We start from the raw sequence: 25,310 nt of genomic DNA on the forward strand, positions 1-25,310 counted from the left end.
ATAGTAAAAATAACCATAAACTGCAATATTAAAGCGCCAAGTTTATGAATTCAGCATCATAAAGGATTGCGGAATCATTTTTTGTTTCAGTGATGTGCACGATGCAACAATTGTGCGATAAAAACTGTCATCATTACTGGCGACAAAATCTGTTGCCGGCAAGAAAATGGCGGAGGATCTGCTGGCAAGCGTACAGTTTCATCAAATATTATTTGCTGCATTTAAATATAAACTTGCGGGACTTCTTACCGTAAAAACCAGAATATAGGTCGGACCACAATGTAGGTCGACCCCCCAACTAACCAATTCTAAAATGCAAAAAATCTTTTTCAGTGGCAAAAGTACTGAAAGGCGCCCTTACCTTGAAACAAATGCGACTCAACCAGTTGCACAATCATGACAGTATTTATTTTCATTTAGATGCTGCTCATATGTACACCCATCCAATTTTTTAACACTATCGCACGACCATTGACCCACATGCTTGTCAACGCCTTATTAACAGCGCTGAGCGGCGAAACAAGCGAGATACAAACATGTGTACACATGCGCTTACTCTCGCTTCTTTCGCCGCTCCGTGATAAGGTGCTGACGAGGCAATGGTCCCGCGATAGTGTTAAAGAATAGGGGATATTCAAAATTCCGCAAGTGTGCTTTCCCGCATAACAATGTTGCCCCAAACAAGATGGCCGACTTCGCTATAAAGGAACTACGTGGGCTTCAGGACAGGCGCTAAAGGTGTGGATACAATGTAAAAAAACGTATTTTGGAAGATTCAAACAAAAAAACCAGTCTTTCTTGCTTTGTTTCAGCTGGAAATGCATGGTCAGCCATCTTGTTGGGGCAACATTGTTATGTGGGAAAGCGCACTTGCAGAATTTTGAATATCCCCTATTGGCCGGGTGCACAGTACAGAGAAGGGCACGAAATGCGCAAGCGTTACTCCGAGTCATCAGAGACGTCCGAACTCGAGTCGGATCACAATTGCTTCTCGATGCGCACGACCCATAGAGCATCATCCTCTGTGCCGTCTAGCGCATTGCTTATGCTGCATTTTCTAAAGACTTGCGCACCATCTCTGCGGGGAGAAATTTCCATGCCGACAACACCCAGCCACAAACCTAAATAACTTCGTGACAACGGAAACGCACGTCGTCATACCATGGTGCTGCTGATGGCAATCGTGATTGAGGCTGTTGACTTCAGCCGCCCATTGTTGCAAGACTTCCGTAGTTTTTCCACCAATGACCGATATATAAGACGGGGGTCTACTTTTTGCCATGGTTTTTTGAAAAAAAGTTCGACCTATATTCCGGTTTTTATGGTAACCACCTTCGTAAGGAACAAAACGCGATAGCATTTAGATAGAAAGATAGCTTACACAAGAAAAGACATTCACAAGTGAAGACAAGACAGGACGAGCGCAAACTTAAAACTGAGAGCAAGTGTACACAGTTCAGCCAGCACAGGCTCAGAACAGTGTCAAAGGCAGATATGAGGAGGGGGACAGGCGCGACTCTGAGCCTTTGAAAGGAAACATACTTCACTATTGTAAACTCTGATCAATGTGTCAATAATACGGCCGGTACCTCCTTTCTTCACAGATATGCTTCGAGAAGTTCTCCTGCCGTTGTCTCTTTGTGCTTGCACAGAATCTTTGTTTCTTTTTATAAAGGCTTGCATTTGTGTGCCAGGCCGTGTTTCGGTCAGTGCTCCTAGTCTCAAATGGACCTCTTGTGCTCACCAATGGGCATACTGGTACAGCGGCCTGTCTGTAGACATTGCCACCTGTTAGAGGAGTCTGATAAACCACACCCACTGGGCAGTCCACATAGGGGCGGGCCCTTGCACTTTAAGCAGCAGCCATTTTGTTTCTTTTTGGTGGAATCTCATTCAGTTCGTGCAGATAAGCAGCTGAGCTTGCAAGGGGCCAAGTCTCCTTCTTTTTTAAGGCTGTGTGCAGTTATGTGAACACAAAGAACTAGTACTGTTGTTTAAGCAGCACCTTTAACTTCTTTGCCAGAGTTGCAGCAACTGCCAGCATAACCATATCAGGGAAACCAGCCTCCCTCAACCTTGAAATCTGCAAGTCGAAGCTCGACTGCTTGGCATGCATGCAACATTTTCTCAGAGCATTCACTAAAATCTGCTTGCCAATTGCCCTTTTAACGGTTTATAAGCGGGTGAAATCAGAGGGCAACAGTTGCTTTCTTGAGAAGCGTGGATTGCTGGGCGAGTTTGTTATTCATGTTCTATCAAAAACCAGTGAAAACAAAGACGCAGGACAAGAGGAAGACGCGCACACACACACACACACTTTCGCCGGATTTAAAACTGATTTACTTCTTGCTCATGCATATACCTAAAGCCATTTTCTTGCGCAAGCGCAGACCAGACGCAAACTAAAAAACTGAAAAGAAAAAACACCATCTTGAATACCGGGGGAGGGGGGGGGGGCAGAAACTTCATCAAACATGTTCATGACAGAGCATGGTATCATCACACTCAAAAATTCTCTTTTTCTTTAAGAGCACAATAAAATCGTAAATGTATATAACAAAAAGTGGCCATGGTTTAGCATTGTTAAGCATGAAATATTGTGCAAAAGCAGATGGACTCCACTGCCAAGAAAGCATGGTTGAGGTGTCCACTGACCCAGGGAGCCAGTTGCACTTGCTACTCAGAGGCTTCACATACACAGACACACACCGCTACAAGTGCTTGCACACTAAAGTATGCACTCTTTCTTCACTCTGGTACACCAAATAAGGTGCAGTCGTTGCTGGATGAAAATTGTGCGGTTTTAATTGGAGAGATAAATATGTTCTCCTCCGATTAGCCGCAGCTGACACCGTTCAAAACCGCCGTACCCTACCCCGTGATCGCGTAAGCTACCGAGCGCACGCCGACCACGGCGGGCCTTGCTCTAAGGGAACAAAGGAACGACACACTGGCTGACACAAACAAGGCATTTATTGCTACAACAACAACGCCAGCTAGCATCAAAATATGCTGAGGAATCGAGGGCGTCCGACTCACCAGCACAGTTACGAGCGAATGTTTGCCCACGTTAGGGCAGAGGAAAACTCTGAGGCCAGGCAAGACGAGATGCGGGGTGAACTGTTCCTCCCCACAAGGCTTCGCGCCAGCTGGCAAAGAGTGGAGCCTCTCGCCGAACGTCAGTGCGCTTCCCCGTTCCCGGGCCAAAGGCCTGTCTCTCCCCTGCGCACGCGCAGCACACAAGCCATTTGTGGTGCTCGTGTTGCACCCCCCCCCTGTTAGTTAAAGTAACACAACTATGGAGGGTGCATTGCGGGGAAGTGGAGGGTGCACTGTGGGGAAGCGAAGCACAGGGGACGAGTAAAGCGCGCCCCCACATCATATGTTGCATAAAACTGGTGCTGCCCGTCACCCAGTGTACACTCCCTGTCTCTACAGAAAATTAGTCGTCAAATTTAAGAAAAGTGGCATTCAAGTAAAATTCTAACCGAGCCATAAAAGGTGCGTGTTGTGTTTGCAAAGCCTACTGCACCGTTGGCTTCATTGCAGTTAGTATGCACAGATTCAAAAAGTGGGTGGTGTGGAATGGCACAGAATGTCTTCCACATCAGAAGAAAACCCAAATCCAATTAAATCATTCTTCAGCAGGAGCGAAATGACTTCGCTCAGAGTTCTTTGTAGCAAAGGGTCCTTGATTTCAACACGTTCAAGTGCTTTTGTAGAAACAGACTGATTTTGTGTTGCCAGGTGCATTTTTCGCTAATTATTTAAGCTTTGTGCGTTTTAGAAGCTGTAACAGCCTTTGTTGGCAGGAGAAGACTGTTTGTGAAGGCCAGTTAGAGCGGGCAAGGACAGGCCCGTTCCCAGAACAGTTGGTGCTCTCCTCTCGCGCCGCACGTCGGCTCTGCTGCTTCAGCTGCCAATCGTCTTCTTCTCATCTCGCGCCTCACGTCTATTCTGCTGCTCCGACTGCGAATCATCTTCCTCTTTACACAGCAAAGAAAACTGACAGGCTGTCTTTCTTGCTGTTGTTGATTGCACTGGACACTTTATCTATTTCAAGGCTTTGGCATAATGAGAATGCATCGTTCTTTGTGTGTGTGCATTTGAGAGGCACCCGTTTGTCTTGAGCACATCCACTGTCACTTTTTCGCTGAAAAATCCCATAGGCAGAATGACAAAACGACATTCTTTGTCAGATTCGATGAGTTGGAGGTCATTCCTTCAAGGTCGCGGGGAATTTCTTAACTGAGGAGTCAAATTTTTTATGACACGACAACCTAAATACTAGCTTATTAGAGAATCGCCTGGTTAACCTACCTGCTTTTCCATCCCTTTCTCTCTGTCTCTCTATTTTTGAGATGACAGATGTGCAGTTCACTTGAAATGAAGAAAAATAAGTGCTAACTATAGAGCGTACTGTGGGGAAGTTGCCAGCTTGCAATGCACACGGTTTTATAGAAAGCATGTGAAAGGGTGAACGAGGTTTCACTGAATATGCATGGCCTTGGAGCACCACTGCTATGGCAGTGTTGAGACTGCAGGCGAGCAAGTTTTGCCAGTTTCTCTGTTCTGAGTCGTGGTTGTTCTGTGCAGATACTTTCTGCAGCACCCGTACGCCCGGCTGTTTGTGTCGTACTTTGTCATCTTCTGCAACTTCCTGGTGTTTGCCGAGGACCCCATCTCGCACAGCCGGACGGAGAGCGAGATCCCCGTGTTTGGCAACGTCTTCTCCTTTGTGTGCACCAAGTACCCGCCCGAGTGGGGCTGGCGCTGCGCCAAGGTGCTCCTCTGGCTGGTGGCCCTCTTCTGCGGGCTCGTGTGCGGCAAATACTTCATCCACCACTTCCTGCTGCGTGAGTTGCCCTGCCAGCCAGTAGGGATGCAAAACTATCACTAGTGCTATCGATAGCCGTATCGATACTACTTGTTATATATAGTACTATCGATTCTATAAAATCAACCACGCGTATCCACTGGATCGTAAACCTGGTTTCCCGAGCGTGTGGTATGGAAGTGATGGTATGAGTAACTGACAGGACTTGCCCGTTTTCGCGGCCTATGCGTAACTGAGCTCTGCAGATGTTCCCTACGTAAAGTTGCGGGATAAAATGTTAGTGTGCGAATGTCCTAGTTCAGAAGCATCTGTGTGAAAAGCATTTCTGCAGTGGTTGCGTCTGCAAGACGACGTCTGCAGTGCACGATGGTGTCGTGTAAGCCAGCACACTGCTTGTTCTTTCATCGGATGCAGTTCCAGGTATTTTTCCGAACTGTCCCAGTCCACGTTAAAGAACCACAGTTCATCAAAATTTACCCGGAGGCCTCCACGGTATCCCTCATAGCTTGAGTCTCTCTAGGACGTTAAGCCTCTTGAGACCGTGAAACCAATCAAGTATCGCAAATGTTTTGGTTATATCGCTGGCCAACCAATGCATAATATCAATATTGTTACTATATTAATAGTCTTACCATCTACAGTTTCACTATCGATAGGCTTGCCATGGATAGCGGTACTATCGCAAGTAATGCTATTGATAACACTATTGATAGTCTTTTTAACTATCAATAGTTTCAAAAAAAACTATCGATACTATCAATAGTCATTTTTCCGACAGTTTTGCATCGCTAGCGGTCAGTCGTAGGCACCACCACGAGGCGACAGGGTGCATCCCTGTGCAGGCAACCTGTTCCGCCTCAAGATGTTCCGCGAGGAGCAGGGCACCTGGATGATCATGCTGCTGACGGTGCTGGTGTTTGTCTACATGCTGTCCCTGGTGTACAACGCTCTGCTGCTGAGCGCACACCCACACCCGGACGCCTTCCGCATCAACGCCCTGATGGGCGTCACCAACGCCAGCTTCATGAAGGTGGCTGCCTGCGGAACCTGGCTCGGGGACTTCCTCACCGCCTGGATGGCAAGTGCTGCTCCAGATTCCCAAAGGGCAGAGACCTGTGGGTTGCTGTTTGCATGAGGATCCATAGCACACAGTACTGAAGGGACACAACACGAGCACCAAACTTGTACTGAATGATCTTCTTTATTTGGCACTGACAACCTTGTAAAGATCACGTAAGGTACAGGTACTAACAGCGATTATCTTGTCAAGTTCATGTTGTGTCAAGGAATGAGAAAAAACACTATACAAGCCACCAATCAGTGAGCACGTTTCACACTATCGCCCGCTGCCTTGAATCTAAGAAAGCCAAGTCTTTTCTCGATGATGACACCGAAGGATCACTGACACAATTTTCCAATCCCTCTTTTCCAATTGTGCGCTATGGTTCCTCATGTTGACTACCCACTAGCCGGGACCCTTCTAAGTTGTTTGTGTCGACATTTCTTACCCTCCTCTGTCATCCCAAGCCTGGGAGTGCGGATAAATCAGTAGATAAAAAAATTACAGGTCAGGCTCAACAAGTGCAAGCAGTTGACCACACTAACGACTGCTTTGCTGTGTCTCAAACCACAGTGAACACCTTTTTGTTGGCCATTGGAAATACCTTCTTTTATTTTTGCTTTGTTTCACTTTTTATTCTTTTTTTTTTAATTTTGCCTGGTCCATGTTTTGCGTGAAGCCGATGCAACTGTGTGATATGCAGAGATTTTATAGGCGAGAGCACGATAGCTTTCCATGACGTCAACGGAGGTGGAATTTGCATACGTCATCCGATACCTTCTGTTTGCGCCTGTCGCCTGGGATGATGCCACAGAAAGTTCCGCTGCAACTGCTGCTGCCTTGCCGCAGAGACTTCGTTCACATCTGTCCATTGAGTAACACGGCACTCATTGTGGCTATGAGGTTCTGTATTCACTTTCTGTGAGAAATTCCTGCATTTGAATCTGACCCGTGGAACTTTTTTCGTGAGATTTGTTTAACCCTTTCGCTGTCGAGTGTTTCTGCCCGTGACGCACCCCCAGTGTCGCACACTTCCGGGATGATGGTCCCGCCGTTTCAACGTCAGAATCTGACGATGCGGAACTCGCCTCTTCCTCGGATGAGACGCTGTCAGAGTCCGAATCCGAGCTCGGCTCGTAGTCAGAATCTGAAGAGCCACCGCTCCAATGCGCAGAGGCAGGTCCCGCGCAGTCAGCCATATCCGAAAGTAGCCGCGCGCAGCGGGGGTGTGCTTTCAGTGGCCCGCAAAACGGAGAGAGATGGGACACTGTGTAATAAAGATGAGAGAGGGAGATGGAAAAAGGCTAAAACAAAGTTAGAGGAGCTTTGCTTTTGCTGCTGCCAGCCGCAAGTGAGGGTGCGACGAGAGAGCGAAAGCAGCGATCGAGTCATGTGACTCTCGGAGTGGCAACGGCGCGCGCCCTTGAAATTGAAGCGCCGTAGCTCACACGCCGACAGAAGAAAAATAAAAACCTGCTAAACAGCGGTAGATGGCAGAACAACCCTTGGACCCATAACCACACGCGCGCGTCATGATCCGGCGAACGCGGAGCAACCGCGCCACTCAGCAAAGAGGGAGGGGTGGGATGGCCGTACCAAAACAGTAAGGGGCGAAAATACAAACTTGTAGAAAGATTCAACAGGTGGCGCAGCCAGTCCAAGAGCGTCAGCTTTGCGCTCAAGCGGGAAATTTTGAACGCACGATAGAGAACGTACCGGTACGTCAGTGATACTGTGGGGGGGAAGCGCGAAAACGTACCGGTACGTCCGTGACAGTGAAAGGGTTAAGGGACGCTGAAGGACCACACACAGATTGGTGAAATCGCTCACCATTGCCAGTAACGCTAGCGCATTGAAAACTGGACGGGATGTACAAGTTTTGCCGTAAGGGTGGGATGTGATAGTATTTGTTTCGTTTTATTTCATTTCCCTAGAGGCCCCATGCCTGGGGTATTACATTAGGGGTGGTAACTAATAAAGAAAATGTTCTTACAACTGTACATAATTTGTTACATTTTCATTGAACTTGAATGAGCAGGTGATGGTGGCAATGTCGCTTGGAAGGCCGTTCCAGTCTGCAGCTGTGTGGGGAAAAAAGGAATTGGCGAAGGTGATAGTGCGCGAGATTGGACGGGCCGCATGAAAATAATGACTGGTGTGGAGTGATTTGCGTGCTGGGGGAGGAAGAATATAAGGAGCGGTGTGCATGGGGCTGTTGAAGATTTTATGAAATAAAGATAAGCTGGAAGTGCGACGACGGAGTGATAAGGACGGTAAACTGGATGCCGTTTTCAACGCAAAAACGCTAATGTCAAAAGCATAGGATGCATGAATAAACCTGGCCGCGCGATTTTGGACGGCCTCAAGAGAATTAATGAGATAAGCTTGATGAGGATTCCAAACTGGTGATGCGAATTCCAACTTTGACCTGACGAACGATTTATAGGCGAGTAACTTAACATGTTGAGGAGCGTGATGAAGATGATGTTTTAGGAATCCTAGCGTTCTATTGGCTGATGATACTGTGTTATTGACATGCAAACTCGTGGAAAGATCAGTGGAAAGAGTTACGCCTAAATACTTGCAGGACTGAACTGTTTCTATGAACACATGAGACATTACGTAGGAACAAAGAAGAGGATTACGACGACGTTAATGGATGTTAATGGGTGAATGCACATATATTCAGAATTGGTCATTCTCTACATCCGTAGATCCCTGGAGGTCCTCATACTACGACTGGTGTAGTGGTTGAGCCATGCACCATTGGCCTGCGGTGGCAGGTGCTACCGTCGGTGCGGCTTCCAAGCAACTTCTCTCACAAGCAGTCATTAATTTAGCTAGCACCCGCCACAGTGGGTAGTTTGCACTCAGTCCGTTGTGCAGGTTGTGATGACGTCACAGGTAATGGCAGTCACCATTTCCGGTAGCAGAGCCTGCAAGGTAAAACACCGAAATAAGTTCGTGCCATGTGCAGAAAGGGCAGTCTATGACATTGAGTTTCCATGTGGCAAGAAATACATCGGCCAAACCGGAAATTGTGTGAACACCCGTCTGCGTCAGCATAATACCTCGTTAAAGGGACACTGAGGAGAAATTGAAGTTGGCTTGTATCGACAGAATACCAGCTCCTGATTGCAAAAACGCCACTCATACTGACAACAAAGCTCTTGTAACGTCGAGAAGAGCAAGAACCAAAATACAGGTATCGCCGCCACAGGCCAAACTCGCAAGTACAAGCGTGATGACGTCATAGGACAAAACGGTGTTGCTAGAACCAAAGGTTCTAGCAACTCTAGGACCCGAGAAGCCACAAATCACTGAGGCGCAGCCAATGCATGCGCAAATCTCCTTGACGACGCCACATGGCGCCACGTGCCCGGCAGCTACGCACGCGCCTGAAGCATCGGGACCAATCAGCGTCTGCTCTCCGGCGTTAGGCGAGCTCCCGGTATTCCGCTAGTGGTAACAATTAAGGTACACGGTATGCTAAATGTGTCTATTTGCGAGAACTTCATTGGCGACTTCGAGAACGAAATCCATCGTAACGCTGGCAAAACGCCAGTGCAAACGTAAGCGAAGCGACTGTAGTGACGGCCGCAATAGCCGATAGATGCCTTCAACGTGCGGCCGGCGGTACCTTTCTTTTCGGCTGCTGCTAGGTCGCACTGCTGGCCGCCAGAAATCACGGAGTCTGCGTTACGTCATGTTCACGTCATGTTTTACGTCACTTAGTCCTGTGTCGTCATAGGAGAATCCCAAGTTTGAATCAGAGCGGCAGGAAAAACTTTTTCAACTTCGAATCCAAGTTTCTTAGAAATAAAGGCATCTTTCTCTGCCGGCCAAGTGGCAACAAAGCCATGAAATGCCGAACTATCGGATTTTGCTATAAAAAAAATATTAATAGTGCTCTCCTCACTGTCCCTTTAAAAGGTCCCCCATTTTTCAGCCTTGCGTTACATAACAGAGATTGCCCCCTGAATAATATCCTGGGTTCCCCCGATAAGAAAATGTGCACTCCTCTTTTCTATGAGACACAAGTTGTTTGCAGGCATAGGGATAAATTAACAAGGGAACTGTGTGAGGCATATCAGATCCACGGGAATGGTGACAAGTGTGTAAGCACTGCCTCTGTGCTTCTCGATGACTGTGAGATTGTGTCTTTATTCCTATGATTAGAAGTGTTTGCGGAGTAGCATGCGTCCTGGTTGTTTTTTTGGAGGGTATTAATACATGTGTTTTTATCCAATAAACGTCAGTTGTTAGTCAGCGCTTGTCCTTCTTCTCTCTTCTGTCTTGTTTGTCGTCGCTGCACTGTTTTTTACTTCTTCACCATTTCCACTTGCACAGGCGGAAACCTGGAGGCTAACAAAGAGGGTTCAGCTTAAGTTGAGGACAACGCAGCAAGCTATGGAGAGGAAAATGATAGGTGCAATGTTAAAAGAAATCGGAAGCGGGCGGAGTGGGTGAGGGTGCAAAAGCGGGTTAATCATGACATCCCAGTCGAAATCAAGAGGAAGAAGTGGGCTTGGGCGGGGCATGTAATGCGAAGGCAGGATAACCGCTGGTCCTTAAGGGTAACGGAGTGGATTCCAAGAGAAGGCAAGCGTAGCAGGGGGCGGTAGAAAGTTAGGTGGGCGGATGAGGTTAAGAAATTTGCGGGAATACGGTGGCCGCAGCTGGCAAAGGACAGGGTTAATTGGAGAGACATGGGAGAGGCCTTTGCCCTGCAGTGGGCGTAGTCAGGCTGATGATGATGATGAGGGCCTTCTGATGCGGTCGCCTTTCCCCCCCCCAGGTGACGGACATGATGCTCCAGGACGAGCTGTACCCGGGCTGGGCCCCCACCCTGCGTGCCTTCTGGCAGAGCCATGGCCGCACGCGCATCTTCGTCTTCTGGTCGGTGGCGCTGCTGCTGTCGGCGCTTGTCGTGAGCCTCATCGTGAGCGACCGCATCTCCTGGGACTACCTCAACCGGGAGTTTGTGGCCACCACGGAGCTGTCGAGGGCCTTCCTGGCCTCCTTCATCCTCGTCATGGACCTGCTCATCGTCATGCAGGTGAGGTCTGTCTCCTGACGCACTTCTTCACAGGTCGGTCTGTGCTCCAGCTCTCTTGGTGGCACATCCACTGTTGGTTGAGGCCAGACATTGCAGCTGTTTGTTACTACCAGCGCTGCGACGAGGACCAAAGACAGAGAAGGGAGGACAGGGACAAGCACTACTGACAACTGAAAGTTTATTTGAAAAAACACACAGGTTAATATCCTCTCAAATGACAACCCGAAGCACCTGCGCTTCCTGCGAAAAAAGCACACATAAGAAAGTTAGGAATCCAGATACGAAATCTCACACTCATGGATGGATACAGAAGGTGTGCTAACGCACGTGTCACTGTTCTTGTGAATGTGATAGGCTTCACACAAGTCCTTAGTCAACTGATCTCGATGTCTAAACTTAATCTGAGCCCAGTTAAGGAGAGGAAAGCATGCCTTTTTATTGGACACCTTGGACACACCGGGTTTGTTCAGATGACAATCTCTGTAATGAAGGGACAGATTTGATGAAGGAGCACCATTCAAAGACATTTTAAAAGACGTTTTAATGCAGCTCATTGGTGCAGGTTGTCACAGGTGCTGGTTTGTCTGTCATGAAATTCCCTGGGAGCCAGTGACGAGAACGACCGCATTCTTTTGGGCCCAGATGGGAGTCACATGGGTTGTAGATGGTAGTTGTGTACAAAGATACTGTGCAGCACAAGACCATGTCAAACTGGTTCATATACCTGCCAACAACTGAGTGGGCACAGAAAAAAGCCTTATCCAGATTGAATTTTTTCCATGCACCAAAACATGAAGAAGTGCAAAACCATTATTCTCTAACGCTGTCATCTTGGCAAGACACAAAGCCCAAATAATACACAAAACTCGGGAGGCTCACGAAGTCGTCGAACGGCAAAGAAGACTGTATCAGCAATCCATTTGTAGCCTTACAATCGAGCAAATCTTAAAAGGGCTCTAATAAAGTTGCGGTATACCTCAATTGTTGAAGGACGCACCTTCACGATTGACCAAATGTTTAGGGGTAACCCCCAAGGTGGAGTAGATTTGTAATAAGGGAGTAATTACTCATTGACGTCCACCCGAGCGCAGCCATACGGCTACAAAAGAAAGCTATACAGCTTTCTCAGAAACCTTGTAGATAAAGAAAAATGTGTCCTGGTCCGGGGTTCGAACCCGGGACCACCACATCACTGGAACAGTCGCTCTTCTTTAACTACGAAGTTTCTGAGAAAGCTGTATGCTGTATAGCTTTCCTTTGTAGCCGTATGGCTGTTTTCGGGTGGACATCAATGAGTAATTACTCCTTTATTACAAAATCTACTCCACCTTGGAGGATTCCCCTAAATATTTGGTCAACACTGTTCCTACTTCGAGTTATTGATCAATTCGCTCTCGCCCTACCATAAGCTTGCCGTCCTGCTTCGCTCAATTGGTAGAACGACTGCTCCGGTGAAGCGGTGGTCCCGGGTTCGAACCCCGGACCAGGACGAATTTTTCTTTAACTACGAAGTTTCTGAGAAAGCTGTACAGCTTTCCTTTGTAGCCGTATGGCTGCGCTCGGGTAGCTTCACGGATGTTGTCCAGCAAGAATTTTTTCTAATGGGTTTTGTGGTCAGGATTTGAAATTCAGTGCCTTCACGTGTTTCCCTCCCCTCTCGTTACCTTTTGCATCTGGAAGGGCGGAGCTTCCTGACCTGCCAGAGCTACGGGGCTTACTGGCCCCGGCCATGGTCGTGTGAAAGAATTGAACCCATAGCCATCTCTGCTGAGCTGGTATTATTATTATTATTATTAGTACCTCAAATGCCCCTTGGTGTGGGGTATTACATGAGGGTTGGGCATAATGTTCAAGTGAAGAGTGGTTCGATGGCAGTCTTGAAGGAATGTGGGTCGGAGTGGTGCACAGCGTCGACAGGCAGTTTGTTCCAGTCCCGAGCGGTCTGAACAAAAAACGAATGAAGATGGGCTGTGGTCTGTGCTGGGGGCGGATAGACGGCTTTAGGATGGCTGGTGCGTCTTGACTGTCGATGAAGTGGTAAGATTGCTGAAACAGTGAGTGGCGTATGGTAGAACTTGTGAAAAAGGCACAGCCTGAAGATGCAGCGTCGCTTTTCAAGATTAGCAAGATTAGCCCGTGATTTGAGTGCAGTGGCACTGGAATGAGAGGAGTAGTCTGAGAAAATAAACCTGGCAGCGCGATTTTGTAGAGCTTCGAGGGTGTTAGAAAGATTAGCTTGATGGGGATCCCAGACTGAGCATGCGTATTCTATTTTAGGTCTGATAAATGTAAGATAAGTAAGTGTTTTCACGGATGCAGAGGCTAGGCGCAAGTTTCGACGGAGGCAACCAAGAGTGCGATTGGCTTCGTTAGTAATGTTCATTATATGCTCTGACCAGGTTAGTGTATCTGAAAGGGTGACGCCAAGGTATTTGTAAGAGTGGACAGATGAGATTACCGAGCCACAAATGGTGTAGCTTGATGCCTGATAGTTTTTCCGGTGCGAGCAATGGAGGAGGCAGCGAGCATGAAAAAGTTGCCGGAAAGGGCTTGCCAACTTCCGCGTGTGACTGTGCGTCCTCTGCTGCGTGTAGAAGTGTGTTACTCCTTTCAAGTGTTCATGACAGCACAATGCAATGATTGGTAAAGTTGATGTGGTCTCCTCGGAAGATGTTTTAGAGCACCTTTGGAGGACAACTCAGGAGGATTTGCGGCTATATTAAATTGACTATCGCATTATATATTTTTTATACCTTCCTTTTTTAGTTTTGATTAATATTTTTTAAAAGTAATGAAGACAGCAGTTGTAAAGCAGTAAAAGCTAGAAAACCAAAACTGAATTGTGAGCAAAGTACGATGTGATGATGGGCCAAAATTATGACATCATGGGTGTCACAAAATGTCTTGTGTGTGTCTTGAGTAACTAGTAAACTCATTACTGTTAAGTGCCAGCTTCGATCATTGTTTGTTTGCAATGACCAAAAACAAAGGCAAAACTTCTTCCCTCGGTAAATGCACAGAATGCCAACATATGTGCAGCTTGCGATGTCATGCATGCAATGTTGCCCCTAGATTGCTTCAATTGAGTGCATGAACTAAGAAAATTTTAAATTCATTTGGGTTGAAACAAGATGGCTTGCGGCTGTGAAACTGGGCACTAAGGATCAAAAGGACTCTGGAGAACTTACTGTGAAGTTTTCTGGAAAATGTCTGCAGGTCAAAAAACCGCTGGAGTTGCCCTGCAAAGAGGCAGGGCAGGATTTTTTCCACTGCTGATCATTGTGGCTCAAACGATTCCAGAGACCACTGCAGAAATATTACCATATAATGCTGATTATAAGTCAGCTTTTGGGTCGGGGGTTGTACTTATAATCGGCAATATACGGCAGGAGAAATCAGAGCCTGCAGATTAAATTTATTCCACGTGCAAAGTTAAAAATTAAAAGATCTGGTGAAACCGCATTTCACTCCCCTATTTCAGTCACCCAGTGCCCAGGTTGGAGCTACAAGACACGCGTTGCGCCCAATTATTGGAAGCCTGCATGCACTGTTGACTCCCTTTGGCTTTGGAAAACTACCTCCAGTCCCATTACTTTCTTTCCACAGGTTTGGCAGTGGTGCCTGATGACCATTTCTGTGTCCTTTTTTTTTTTAAGCAGCACTCTCCTATGAGATAATTTGAAATGAAGCGTAAAAAATAGCCCCTAGCGTTATTCTTATTAGTTTTCATTTGCTTGTAGTATTTTAGTTTGTTTGCTATTCAAAAAGACCAGAATAATGAGATGCATTATATATTGGATTCATTTCCTGAGTGTGCAAGAGTCAAGTACAAATTGAATGCCCAACCAGTCAAAAAGGCAGTGCCCAGCTTGACTGTTGCATCATCAAAAACTGCTGCTGCGTTTCAACACCACTGGCCCAAATCGAGTATTTCTGGAGGAGAATAAATTACTAAATATTAAAATTCAAGCAGTCACATTGTGTATGGTTAAATGGCAACTCCGCCAGGTTTCTGATGTTGACAAATGTCAGTGGAATTTGTATTGCGAGTTCTTCTTGGGGCCCAGATCATGTGTGCCTAATGACACGGCTGAGAACCCCTTAATTTTCTCACAAAATAATTTTCGAGAAAGGACCTTACTTGGCAATACTGCTGTCTCACAGGTGATTTTCACTGTTGACCTATTGATTTCTTTCTACCTTTGGGTGGCAAAACCTCAATTGCCTACGGACCAAATCTTTTATATTACTATTGGGCTTATACCCGCAATACATTAGTAGTGCGGGAAAGGCAGATTTTCTTATTCATTTTTTCATGCCTCAGCTATACTGTATTGACCCTGTGCATTGTGATGTCACATTTGACACAACCTGAAGGGAGGGGGGGGGAGCCTGCGGAATGGCAGGGTACAGGTTTCCTGGATTTGGCTGTAGTGTTTGGCTTGCAATCCGTGCATTGTGATGACCAGTGTTGTGTTGTCGACCGCATGCGAGTCACTCAGAAAAGACATTTTGAGTGCCTTTGCGGACCAACAATTATACAAGGAAGGTTGGAAACTGCACAAAAGGACAGGAGGTAAAGACACGAACGCAACACCACGGGGGGCACAGACTGCCAACTGTTTGTTGACGGAAGCAAAAGCACGGGCTATCTAAGGCGGGAACCCAAGGCGTGCGACCACCTTTGTCACTAGCACATGGGCAGACAAACACAGGGGAGAGAATTCTACAAAAAAAAAACCTGCAAAAGAACTGGTAATAATATACTTGAGACCAGGTGAATCAGCAAGGAAATATGAAATCACACTACTCAGGAATTGCGTAAGAACACCGAAAAAAAAAAAACTAAAAACAACTGTCAAAACAAAGATGCAAAAAAGGTATATTGTCTCGTGATAACTGGAGTAAAGGCGAAACGTGAATTCCCCTCATTTGTAATGAATTCTCTTCACCCGATTTCCCCATTCCTCTAATGAATTTCCCCTCACCTGCGGCAGGTTCTGCATTGGACAAACGGGCACACGAGCATAGCTCGGCAGTAGCGAGTAATTCAGGAGGCCACCTAGCCCAGCATTGTAAGGGATGCGAGGGTGGGGGCAAGAATCTTTGCAAAGCAATCTTTTAGCATCTTCGATAAACTGGTGTGCACCGGTGCGAAGTTTTATCTTCGATAAATTGCACCAGTGTGCATTGGACATCTTCAATGAATGGGGCGCACCATCTGGGGGCACTTTGTTTTGTTGCCCCAAGGCACACCGACAAAATCGGCGGTGCGAAGGGCAGCAATCCCAGCAGGCATTGCAGCAGACGACAAATGGCGTCCGCACGGAAAAGGCCTGATCTGCTTGCCGCGATTGTTGATGGCATCCTTCCAGGCTCTTCTGACAGCAAAGATGAAGAGATAGTACTGGCATTGATAGAGGAAAATGAAGGCAGTGGACGGCCAAAAGTTGTGAACTTTGTAGACGGGTGGTAAAACATTTTGACGAAACCGAGGTAAGTTACCACGATTATTACTTCCATATCACCTGTAGTGGTTAATGTACAATGTTAGCCTTTATGTTAAAGTTCCGGTTATTCTGAAGCACTGTTATGGATGTATGTGTGGCTGCGAGCACATATGGCATTGAATTTTTAACACTGCTTTAATGAGGGGATGTTAACTGAAAAGCGCTAGTCGAACTCGCTAGTTCTTTCAACAGAAAATGCGCTAGAAACTGTTGTTATCTGGAGAACATATCGCCTGCGATCGCTGTTGTACCTGTGCAGAATCTAATGCCGCTCTCATGGCTGTTACGCCTTATCTTTCCTGGCCAGTTACGCACACAAACAGCTTGGGCGAGCATTTTCATAGAAAAATAGAGCAAGTGGTGTATCATTAGCATATAGCCACACAAATAAGTCTCAATTTGAACTACCCTGACCGAGAAGGCAAGCAATTAACTGAATATTCCCTATGTATCTACGGCAATAATTCGTGAAACTGGTTTGATGGGCTGATCTGTTTCAGTTTCGAAGCCACTTTCGGATCGGAAAAAGACACCTGCTACAAATTGCCGACTACGAGAACTCCAGCTTCTATGGAGAAAGCAGCGGTCGTGGTCCACACATGCGGAAAACGGCAGAAGAGCATGTTCTTTCATTCCTCTGGCAAGTGAACTGCTGTGAAATATCTGTGATTGTAACTGCATGATGTACATGATCGTTTTTTTTTTTTTTTTCAGGTTTTCTGGGAACAAGACAAGTATCCGAACTACTGCTGTGGTTTTCGGCATGGCAGACAGCACACTGTACGACAGTATCAAGCACGTGGCAGAATTCCTCGAGAGCATCAGCACAGATGTTATTCATTTTCCCCTTTCGGATAAGCAAAAGTGGATTGCAGTAAAAAAATTCGAAAAGGTAGGGTAGCACGCAGCTATCACACTGTATGCTATTTATGTTAGCGTCTACTTTATTATGCTCCAACTTTTTCTTGCACATAATTGAAATGTTCATTTCAGCTCAACTTAATTTGTACCCTGGAAACGAGCTTTTTTCGCATTCCCAAATATGAAGTGGAGTCCAAGTGGTGCATGGAATCCTTTTCATGTTTCAGATTTCTGGATTCCCTGATGTTCTCGGATGTGTGGACAGAACCTGTGTGGAAACGAGGTGCCCCAACAATAGGGTCAACCTATGTCAACAGGCATGACAGAAAATCTTATAATGTGCAGGCTATTTGTGACAGTCAGCATAAATTTCTCGATGTTTTTCTTGGCTGCACAGGAAAATCAAATGATGGGAAAGTGTTCAGGCGCTCATTTATCACAGATGACTTGCCATGGATCTGTGCAGAAAAATATCATATACTAGGGGACGTGGCGTACCCCATCAGGGAGTATTTCTTGACTCCGTACAGAGATTACGAAAATCTCTATCACCCCTGAACAGACGAACCACAATTTGAGGCTCAGCCAAACACATGTCCGCATAGAGAATGCACTTGGCCTATTGAAGGGCTGGTTCAAGCAGCTTCTTTACCTCGAGTTTCGGACAGTGAAGAAAGCAACACTGTTTATACTTGCGTGCTGTCTACTACACAGTCTGTGTATTGAAGCAGTCAACACAGACACTGATGATGACAGCGACCTCGGCAGCACAAGTAGGGTGAATTAGCACTGTTCCACAGTGGTGCCAGACTGCACGAGGAAAGATGGGTTCCTGCGGCAGTGGGGAGAAAACAAACGCAAGGAGATTGCACACCACCACCTGTTTTCGCTTGTGTAACCAGCAAGTTTTACTGAATTCTCTGTGCAACGTGACGGTGTAACTTATGCGCAATAAAATTCCTATCTGTTCTGTGCCTTTATGTGAGTGCTTTGAAAAGCTACCTGAACGATGCTACAGAAAACCACGTATAAGCGTCCATTTCAGTATATTTTACATTATATACAACAAAAAAAACAACATTCAGCACGCAACTGCAACAAAGGTTATATGTAACAGAAAGGACCTTAACGGAAGAAAAAAACCTATTTTATACACACACACGCACGCACACACACACGCGCACACACACACACACACACACACACACACACGAGAGAGAGAGAGTGTCCCAGCTAACTTGGACTAAGATTTAAAAAAACCTAATCGGTCTTCAGTGGATGTTATTAGGCTTTATCTAAGTTACAGTACTATTTTTTTCGCTCGTCCTACTTGAATAATTAGTTGCGATAAATAAATTAACTTTTTAAATATAGCTTGAAACGCTCGGGCGTCAATAGGAAAGTTGTGGAGCTCCACAAATGTTGTCCAACACAGGCACCTCCAACGGGATAGACTTAGCGTGGCCGTTTTTATTCGGGAAAAATGAAAGCCCGCGGAGTTTAAAAAATACCACGTGACAGCGCGCTCGGTGCGCCTGAATGCGCCACGATTACAGCGTTCTCATCTGTACTTTGTGAAAAACAGCAATCACTTCGGGCCTTTTGTGCGGCCCAAGACAGAGCTTCACATTGTGCTTGGTTCAAAGATAAGTGGGTTCAGGCGGCAGTTGAAAAAAAGCGCGGCTCGCGTTTCTGCGGCGATAATTGCACTCTCACGTTAGCAGAATGCATGCGGAGGAATGATGACAATCTCATGAGTTCAAATTTGGGAGCAAGATCCCAGCAAGCAAAGACGCATATAACAAGCTTGATAACGCCTTGTGAATTACGATGAAAAATGGGAGCTTCGTTTTTCACGAGTTTTAGTCGACAGTTTTAATATTTTACTGGTTTTTCCTTGCTGATTGAGCTGGCCTCAAGTATTATTACCGGTTCTTTTGTAGTTATAGGTTCTGGTCCTCAACTCCAAGTTCACATGTTTGCTCGGAACATTTCACATGGGGTTGCTACAGAATTTCTGAAAAGAGTGCTCAGTTTCCTGAAACTATTGCAGGAGGTGGCCAAGCTCGAACACTGTGTCAACGTTGTTCTAATCAATGTTGCCTATTAAGCTGCCTATTTCTTGAGAGGGCAGTTGTAAAAAAGAATCGAGTGGCGGCAAATTTAGCTGATGGTTAGGTGTCTTGTTATAGTTAACTGACCTTGACTGCGTAAATTACTGCAAGTAGTGAACAGGCTAAACTACAGAAGAATAACTTGTGCTGAGACGGGTATCGTAGATGCACATGCCCGGGAAGCCACATCTGAGTGACACCTTGGGAATGAAATATTGCTGCTAATATTATTACTATTGAATTGAGTGAGGACTCTTGATAACTTTCAGTCACCATCAGGCTCACAATTAATGACACAAGTCTTATCAACATGACAGCATGTGGAATATTGTAGCGAAGGCTTTGAAGAGCTTGCAGCCATAATGTTTCGGCTGCATTTGAGATTGCTCACGTATTTTGACCTTGTTATTCTGGCATGCAGGTTATTGTTGTTATGTTTCTGAAAGGGCAGTACTCGGCAGTTATTTTCTCCTACCCTGAGATCTGTCCGGCACTGGCATTCTGTGGGTCGGCTGTGGGTGGGCTCTTTCCCCTGCCTGCACCTTTCTTGCTTTACTTGTTGTGCACTTGGACAGAGCCCACAGTGCCAGGGGCTTATTGCGGGGCCAAACAGCTTGGCAAAAACCATCCACAGAGTTGCTGCGGCATACCACATATGCAGGTAAACCTTCCCAATCTTCAGTGTTCTGAACAAAGGGAGAATTTTTCGGAAGATTAGTCCTGGAGGCATAAGGTCGAGCTTTGCAGCTGTGTTCTCCTCAAGAAGAAGGCAGTGCGGGGGAATGAAGATGTGAGGATGCAGAGGTTCTCATTTGATTGTGGTGAATAGAGTGTGAAAAGTTTCAGACTTAGATTTTTGCAACGTCCACAGAAGGGGCACTCAGCCAAAGTTCTTTCTTGAACACAGTGGTACTCAGAAAGTGGTCATACTTCCTCAGGACAAATCTCGCAGCAAGAGACTGAATTCTCTCTAGTGCATCAATATGAACACGGTGAACCAGATCTCACAAAGGGCAGGCATACTTAAGAACAGGCCTGACAAAAGCGTGATATGCTGCCTCTTTCATCGTCGTGCTTGCGCTATATTACGTTGCAAGAAGCTGAGAGTTCACCCAGTGTTGCTAATTGCACTATTAACATAAACTTTGCATGAACTGTCTTCCGAAAACAGCGCTTCCATGTATTTCTGCGTTGGCTGTCTTTTTGAACCTCTCCGTGCTATGAATGTTAATAAGTTTGTGTTTTTTTTCAAATGCGAAGGAGATATGTACACATTTTTTCATGTGACGTCTCAATATTTTCAAACTATATCATGATAAAATTCAATCGGTTGCATTGTACAAGAGAGCCCCTTTCTAAACCGATGTTGGTGATTATTTGAGAAACCTGTACAGATAATGTGTATCATTTATTCCAAAAACAGTGTGTGTTCAAGGATTTTATAACAGACAAGAGTAAGCGAAATTGGCCTGCAGTTTGAAATGTCAGATTTTGATCCATTTTTAAAATAGCTACCCCATTTGCAATGCTCTAATCATAAGGTAGCTTACCCTCTGAAAGCAACTTTTTGTTTAATGCAACTTTTTGTTTAATGGACAGAGGTTATTTTATTACATTACATCGAGGTAATGGGCTTTAGCAGTAGAACAGTTTTTTAAAACTCTGTGAGGTGCAATCAGGACCGCAAACTTTTGATTCATCAGTAATTTCAAGCAATTTCACCACACTGTGTAGAGCTCAACCTGATCCATGGGAACAGGCTGCTTATCTACAGGCTGTCGCAATGCAGAGACACTGACTGAAAAAAATTGTTAAACAATGTATCTTTCTCCTAATTATTGGTCGCAACACAATCTTCATGCTTGAGTACTACATTGTCATTCCTACAACGTCTCATACATTTCCAGAATTTCTTTTTGTTCCATAACATAAGAGTAGCGCAAAACCAGGACGACGGACACAAGGGGAGAGAACACACACCAACAACACAGGCGCTAACTTCCGACTGACGAAGAAAACCAAACCCAACCAAGTGAACGGAACCTGAGCAAAAGTAGTGCATGCGCTGACCTAAGATAAAAAATCGAAAAAAAGGTGCGAAAAATGCGATAAAAAATGTGAGATCACGGATGTTTTGAACCCAAGAAGACCAGCTCTCGTTTAGACAAGGAAATGGACGGAGTACTAAGGCAGTTATCTTGTAAGGCAGCAATCTGTGCAGCTTCCACAATTCCGCGAGTTAGCTTATCTCTACTCTTAGCAACGACTGAGCATTTGTCCAAAAAAGGCAAGCACTTGCAATCTTTGCAGTGCAAAGCTAGATTGCTGCCGGTATAAGTCTTCATGTTATTATTGTGCTCTCGAAGCCTATCGTTCAGGCACCTACCGGATTGCCCAATATACTGCTTGCCACAGGAGAGCGGAATGTTGTACACAATGCCCTCAGTACATTTAACAAATCTTTTCCTGTGGCGGATGGTACACTGCTGCTTTTGGGAGCTATGTGCGGAGGGCACGGACCTTTTGCATAACACACTGAGCTTCCCTGGAGCTGAAAACACCACGCGAACGTTTGCCTTTTTTCCTATTTTCTTGAGATTGTGCGCGAGACAATGGATGTAAGGAATGACAGCCACCTTGCCTCTCGTTTCTTCTGTAGTGTTGGGTTCTTTGCGGAGCTTCTTTTTCAGGAGGTTTTCGGCGACTGAACCAACGAAATTTTTAGGGTACCCTGCTTCGAGGAACCTCGCGAGTTGTTCATGAAAGCTAGATGTGGAGCTAGATGTGTAGACTCGTCAAGCTGCCCAAGGGCAGCTTTTTTCTACGATTCCTCCATCTGTAGTGTTAGATGGGAAATAAACTTTGATTTGATTTGATTTGGGGGCATGACTTTTCAAAGGCGTTTTCTATGCAGAGGTTAATAATGCTTCGTTTCACGAGTTTAGAATGAGCTGATGTGTAAGGTAGAAGCGGTTTGTTGGCGCGAGGTGAATAGCACCAGCAAACGTGGTTGTCCATGAATTTAAGCCGAATATCGAGAAACCTTATCTCTGAGTCAGTAGGCATTTCGCTAGTCAATAGTAGCGGGTGAAAACACCCTTGTGCAATGGTCAAAATGTCTGAAGTAACGGCCTCGAGGTTCGAAGGTGTGCAGTTAACAAGGAAGAGAAAATCATCAACAAATCTGAAGATTCTAACCACACAAGAATTAGCAAGTCGGTCTTGGAGGATCCTGTCAAGGTGTGCAAGGTATAGGTTACTAAGTGCGGGGGCCAGGCAGGACCCAATGCATATTCCCTGCTTTTGGATGAACGGAACGTCTTGGAAATTTGTGAAGGTGGAGCGCAGATAAAACAACAGCAGTTCCAAAAAACTATCAACAGACAGCCCTGATTCATTTTGAAATGACACCGCACCGTAATGAAGGATTGATTCTTCAACTATGGTAAGTAGGTTATCATGAGGCAAGGAGTAATACAAATCTTGAACGTCAATGGAGAAGCCGAGAAGGCTCTTGTCGGACAACAATTTCACAGCATTAACAACTTGTTCTGAATTTCTTACAAGAAACGGGTCATTGACAGGCAAAATATTAAGTTTTTCTTGGAGAAACAGCTAATGACTTCTGCCAAGTGTCTTGTTCAGAAATTATTACCCTAAGGGGAGCATCAACCTTGTGAGTCTGCGCTGAAAAACACTTCTAGGAAGAGACGCTTGCTATATTCAATGCTCTTTGCCACTTTTGCAAGATTGAGCTTGTCACATAGCTTCATGGCTTGTGCCTTAAGCTTGGGAAGTGAGACCTTCCTACGAGCCTCAAAAACCTCTGTCACAGCACGGTGGGCTTTCTCATTGAATGTATCATGCGAAAACACAGCAAAACCTCCCTCTTTGTCAGAGGGAAGGACACAAAGTGACTGTTTGGCTAGAAAGGACAGAACGCGATTCACATTGACTTTCGAGGGGCGAGGCTTACAGTGAGAAAGGACGTCCACACCATCAGCGATGCACCGACCAGAGTCCTCTTGGTCGGCCAGGCGGGATACACGTTCCGTTCACTTGGTTGGGTTTGGTTTTCTTCGTCAGTTGGAAGTTAGCGCCTGTGTTGTTGGTGTGTGTTCTCTCCCCTTGTGTCCGTCGTCCTGGTTTTGCGCTACTCTTATGTTATGGATCAATACCGACTTGCCAAAATTTCCACCCTGGTGAATTCTTTTTGTTGCTGCTTGTAAAACCTAGGGCTAAGTCACGAATAAACTCGTTCAGTCTCTCCCTTACATGGAGCTTATAAAGCAACGTTGAATCCTTCAATTTTTTGAAGTTACTGACTGACTTTGTTCTGCAGTATTGAGCTTATACCACTTCTTTGTTGGCCACATTAGAGGGCCAGTGATCCATGGCTTGGTTTCTTTCCCTTAGTTTCAGGGCCAACTTGCCATACACAAAACTGATTAAAGTGAGAACTCTTAACGTCAACATTAGTGACAGGGTCAGAGGCACTATAAAACAGCAAAATGGAGTATATTAGACCCACAAGTTGGTTTGTGCATGTGGGGGACAAACCCGAGGGTATCTGACATAATCTTTTCTGTTAGAGGTTAACGCACATTTGCCATTATTCCATGTGGCCTCGGGCAGGTTAATATCGCCACGAAAAGCAACACGGTCTCCGGAGAAGCAGCGTGCAGTTTTTTTTTTCACTTGGCAAATAGCACCAGGATCACAAGCAGGTGAGCGATAAAAGGCATTGATAACAAGATAACAAGACTAGTGCAGTTTCACTGCGCGACTCGCTGCCAGACTGGCTCAGCTGAGGTGTTATCAATATGAAGTTTGCTCCTTTGAGAACAGTTTCTGACAAGTGGAAGAACAGGCCCACCGTGCATTGGTTTGTCTTTGTGGTAAACATTAAGGGAGACCGGAAATACCTTGCTATCGTTCATTGTTGAGTCTAGCCATGATTCAGTGCCAATTGTCATAGCAGCCCTTGCAGAACTGATTAAGCCAGATAGGTCATCAACTTTGTTTTTAACACTTGGGCAATTCAGGACAAGGAGAACAATTTTACCAGCGGCCTCAACTTTAGCAGAACGTCACGGCCACTGCACCACCTCTTGTCCACGTTCTCCATGAGAGGCTTCCTGTCTACAAATAGTTTGCCACAAGAAAGTTTCATGGTGTGCATACCTTCATCTTTCTTGGCCTTCGCTTACTCCCATAAATGTTTTCATTTAACCCAGGCATCACAAGAGTAGTCATCACTGATGGACAGATTTGTACTTTTAGAGCGCAGCTCTTAGGCGCCCGTTTCTGCGTTTTGCGCTGTTGCCGTTGTCCGTTGTAACCAGCAGTGGGCACCCTTTAAGCTGCGAAGGCAATGGAGCAGGAGCTTGGAAAGGAGATGGTAAAAGCACAACCTCCTCCCCTCCTTAGCAACCGGCGCGTCAGTGGGGGGCGCAGCTGTGCATAGCAACCGTGACGTCATACAGTAGCGGTAGAACGAGCGCGCGCAGCGGCGGCGATGGAAGCTGCACCGCCGCTCCTTCGCCAGACGTCTCATTGCAGTCGAGTGAGTGAGATGCATGGCTCCGAAGCGGCCCAGTGATTCCGCGCCAAGCGGTTCGGGGAAGCGGCAGTGGGTTGGCCACAAGGCGTTTGCCAAGCAGACTGTAGAATTTCTTCGGTATTTCTTTGATGAAAGGAAATGCGCAGTATCTGCCTCCCACAGCTGCGAAACCAATAGGGCATATTGGGGCCTTGGAAAGCAGCGGGTAAAATTTGTAAATTGGTTTTTGAGGAAAGGAAATGCGCAGTATCTGTCTCACACATCTCAGTGGACACCTGAAGGTGCATAACTGCCCTCTTGGAACAG

The 25,310-nt window shown here is 46.0% G+C and overlaps 1 protein-coding gene across 3 annotated transcripts in view; it reads left to right on the forward strand.

Annotated features, from left to right (window-relative positions):
* Positions 1-25,310, forward strand: part of LOC149367681 (transmembrane protein 117-like) — a 205,759-nt gene that overhangs the window by 153,063 nt on the left and 27,386 nt on the right. For 2 of the 3 annotated variants that reach the window (XM_089556825.1, XM_089556818.1), the window contains 3 exons: positions 4,597-4,856; positions 5,680-5,915; positions 10,696-10,956. In XM_089556825.1, coding sequence (XP_089412951.1) covers positions 4,597-4,856; positions 5,680-5,915; positions 10,696-10,956 — 757 coding nt within the window. Of the gene's footprint in view, positions 1-4,596; positions 4,857-5,679; positions 5,916-10,695; positions 10,957-16,966; positions 17,107-17,180; positions 17,359-17,554; positions 18,003-25,310 lie in introns of those variants that run through there. The other variant, XM_089556834.1, reaches the window with a different exon arrangement.

The sequence above is a fragment of the Amblyomma mixtum genome, chromosome 1 (genome assembly GCF_055824585.1).
Source record: "Amblyomma mixtum isolate Tamu chromosome 1, ASM5582458v1, whole genome shotgun sequence".
Lineage (NCBI taxonomy): Eukaryota > Metazoa > Arthropoda > Arachnida > Ixodida > Ixodidae > Amblyomma > Amblyomma mixtum.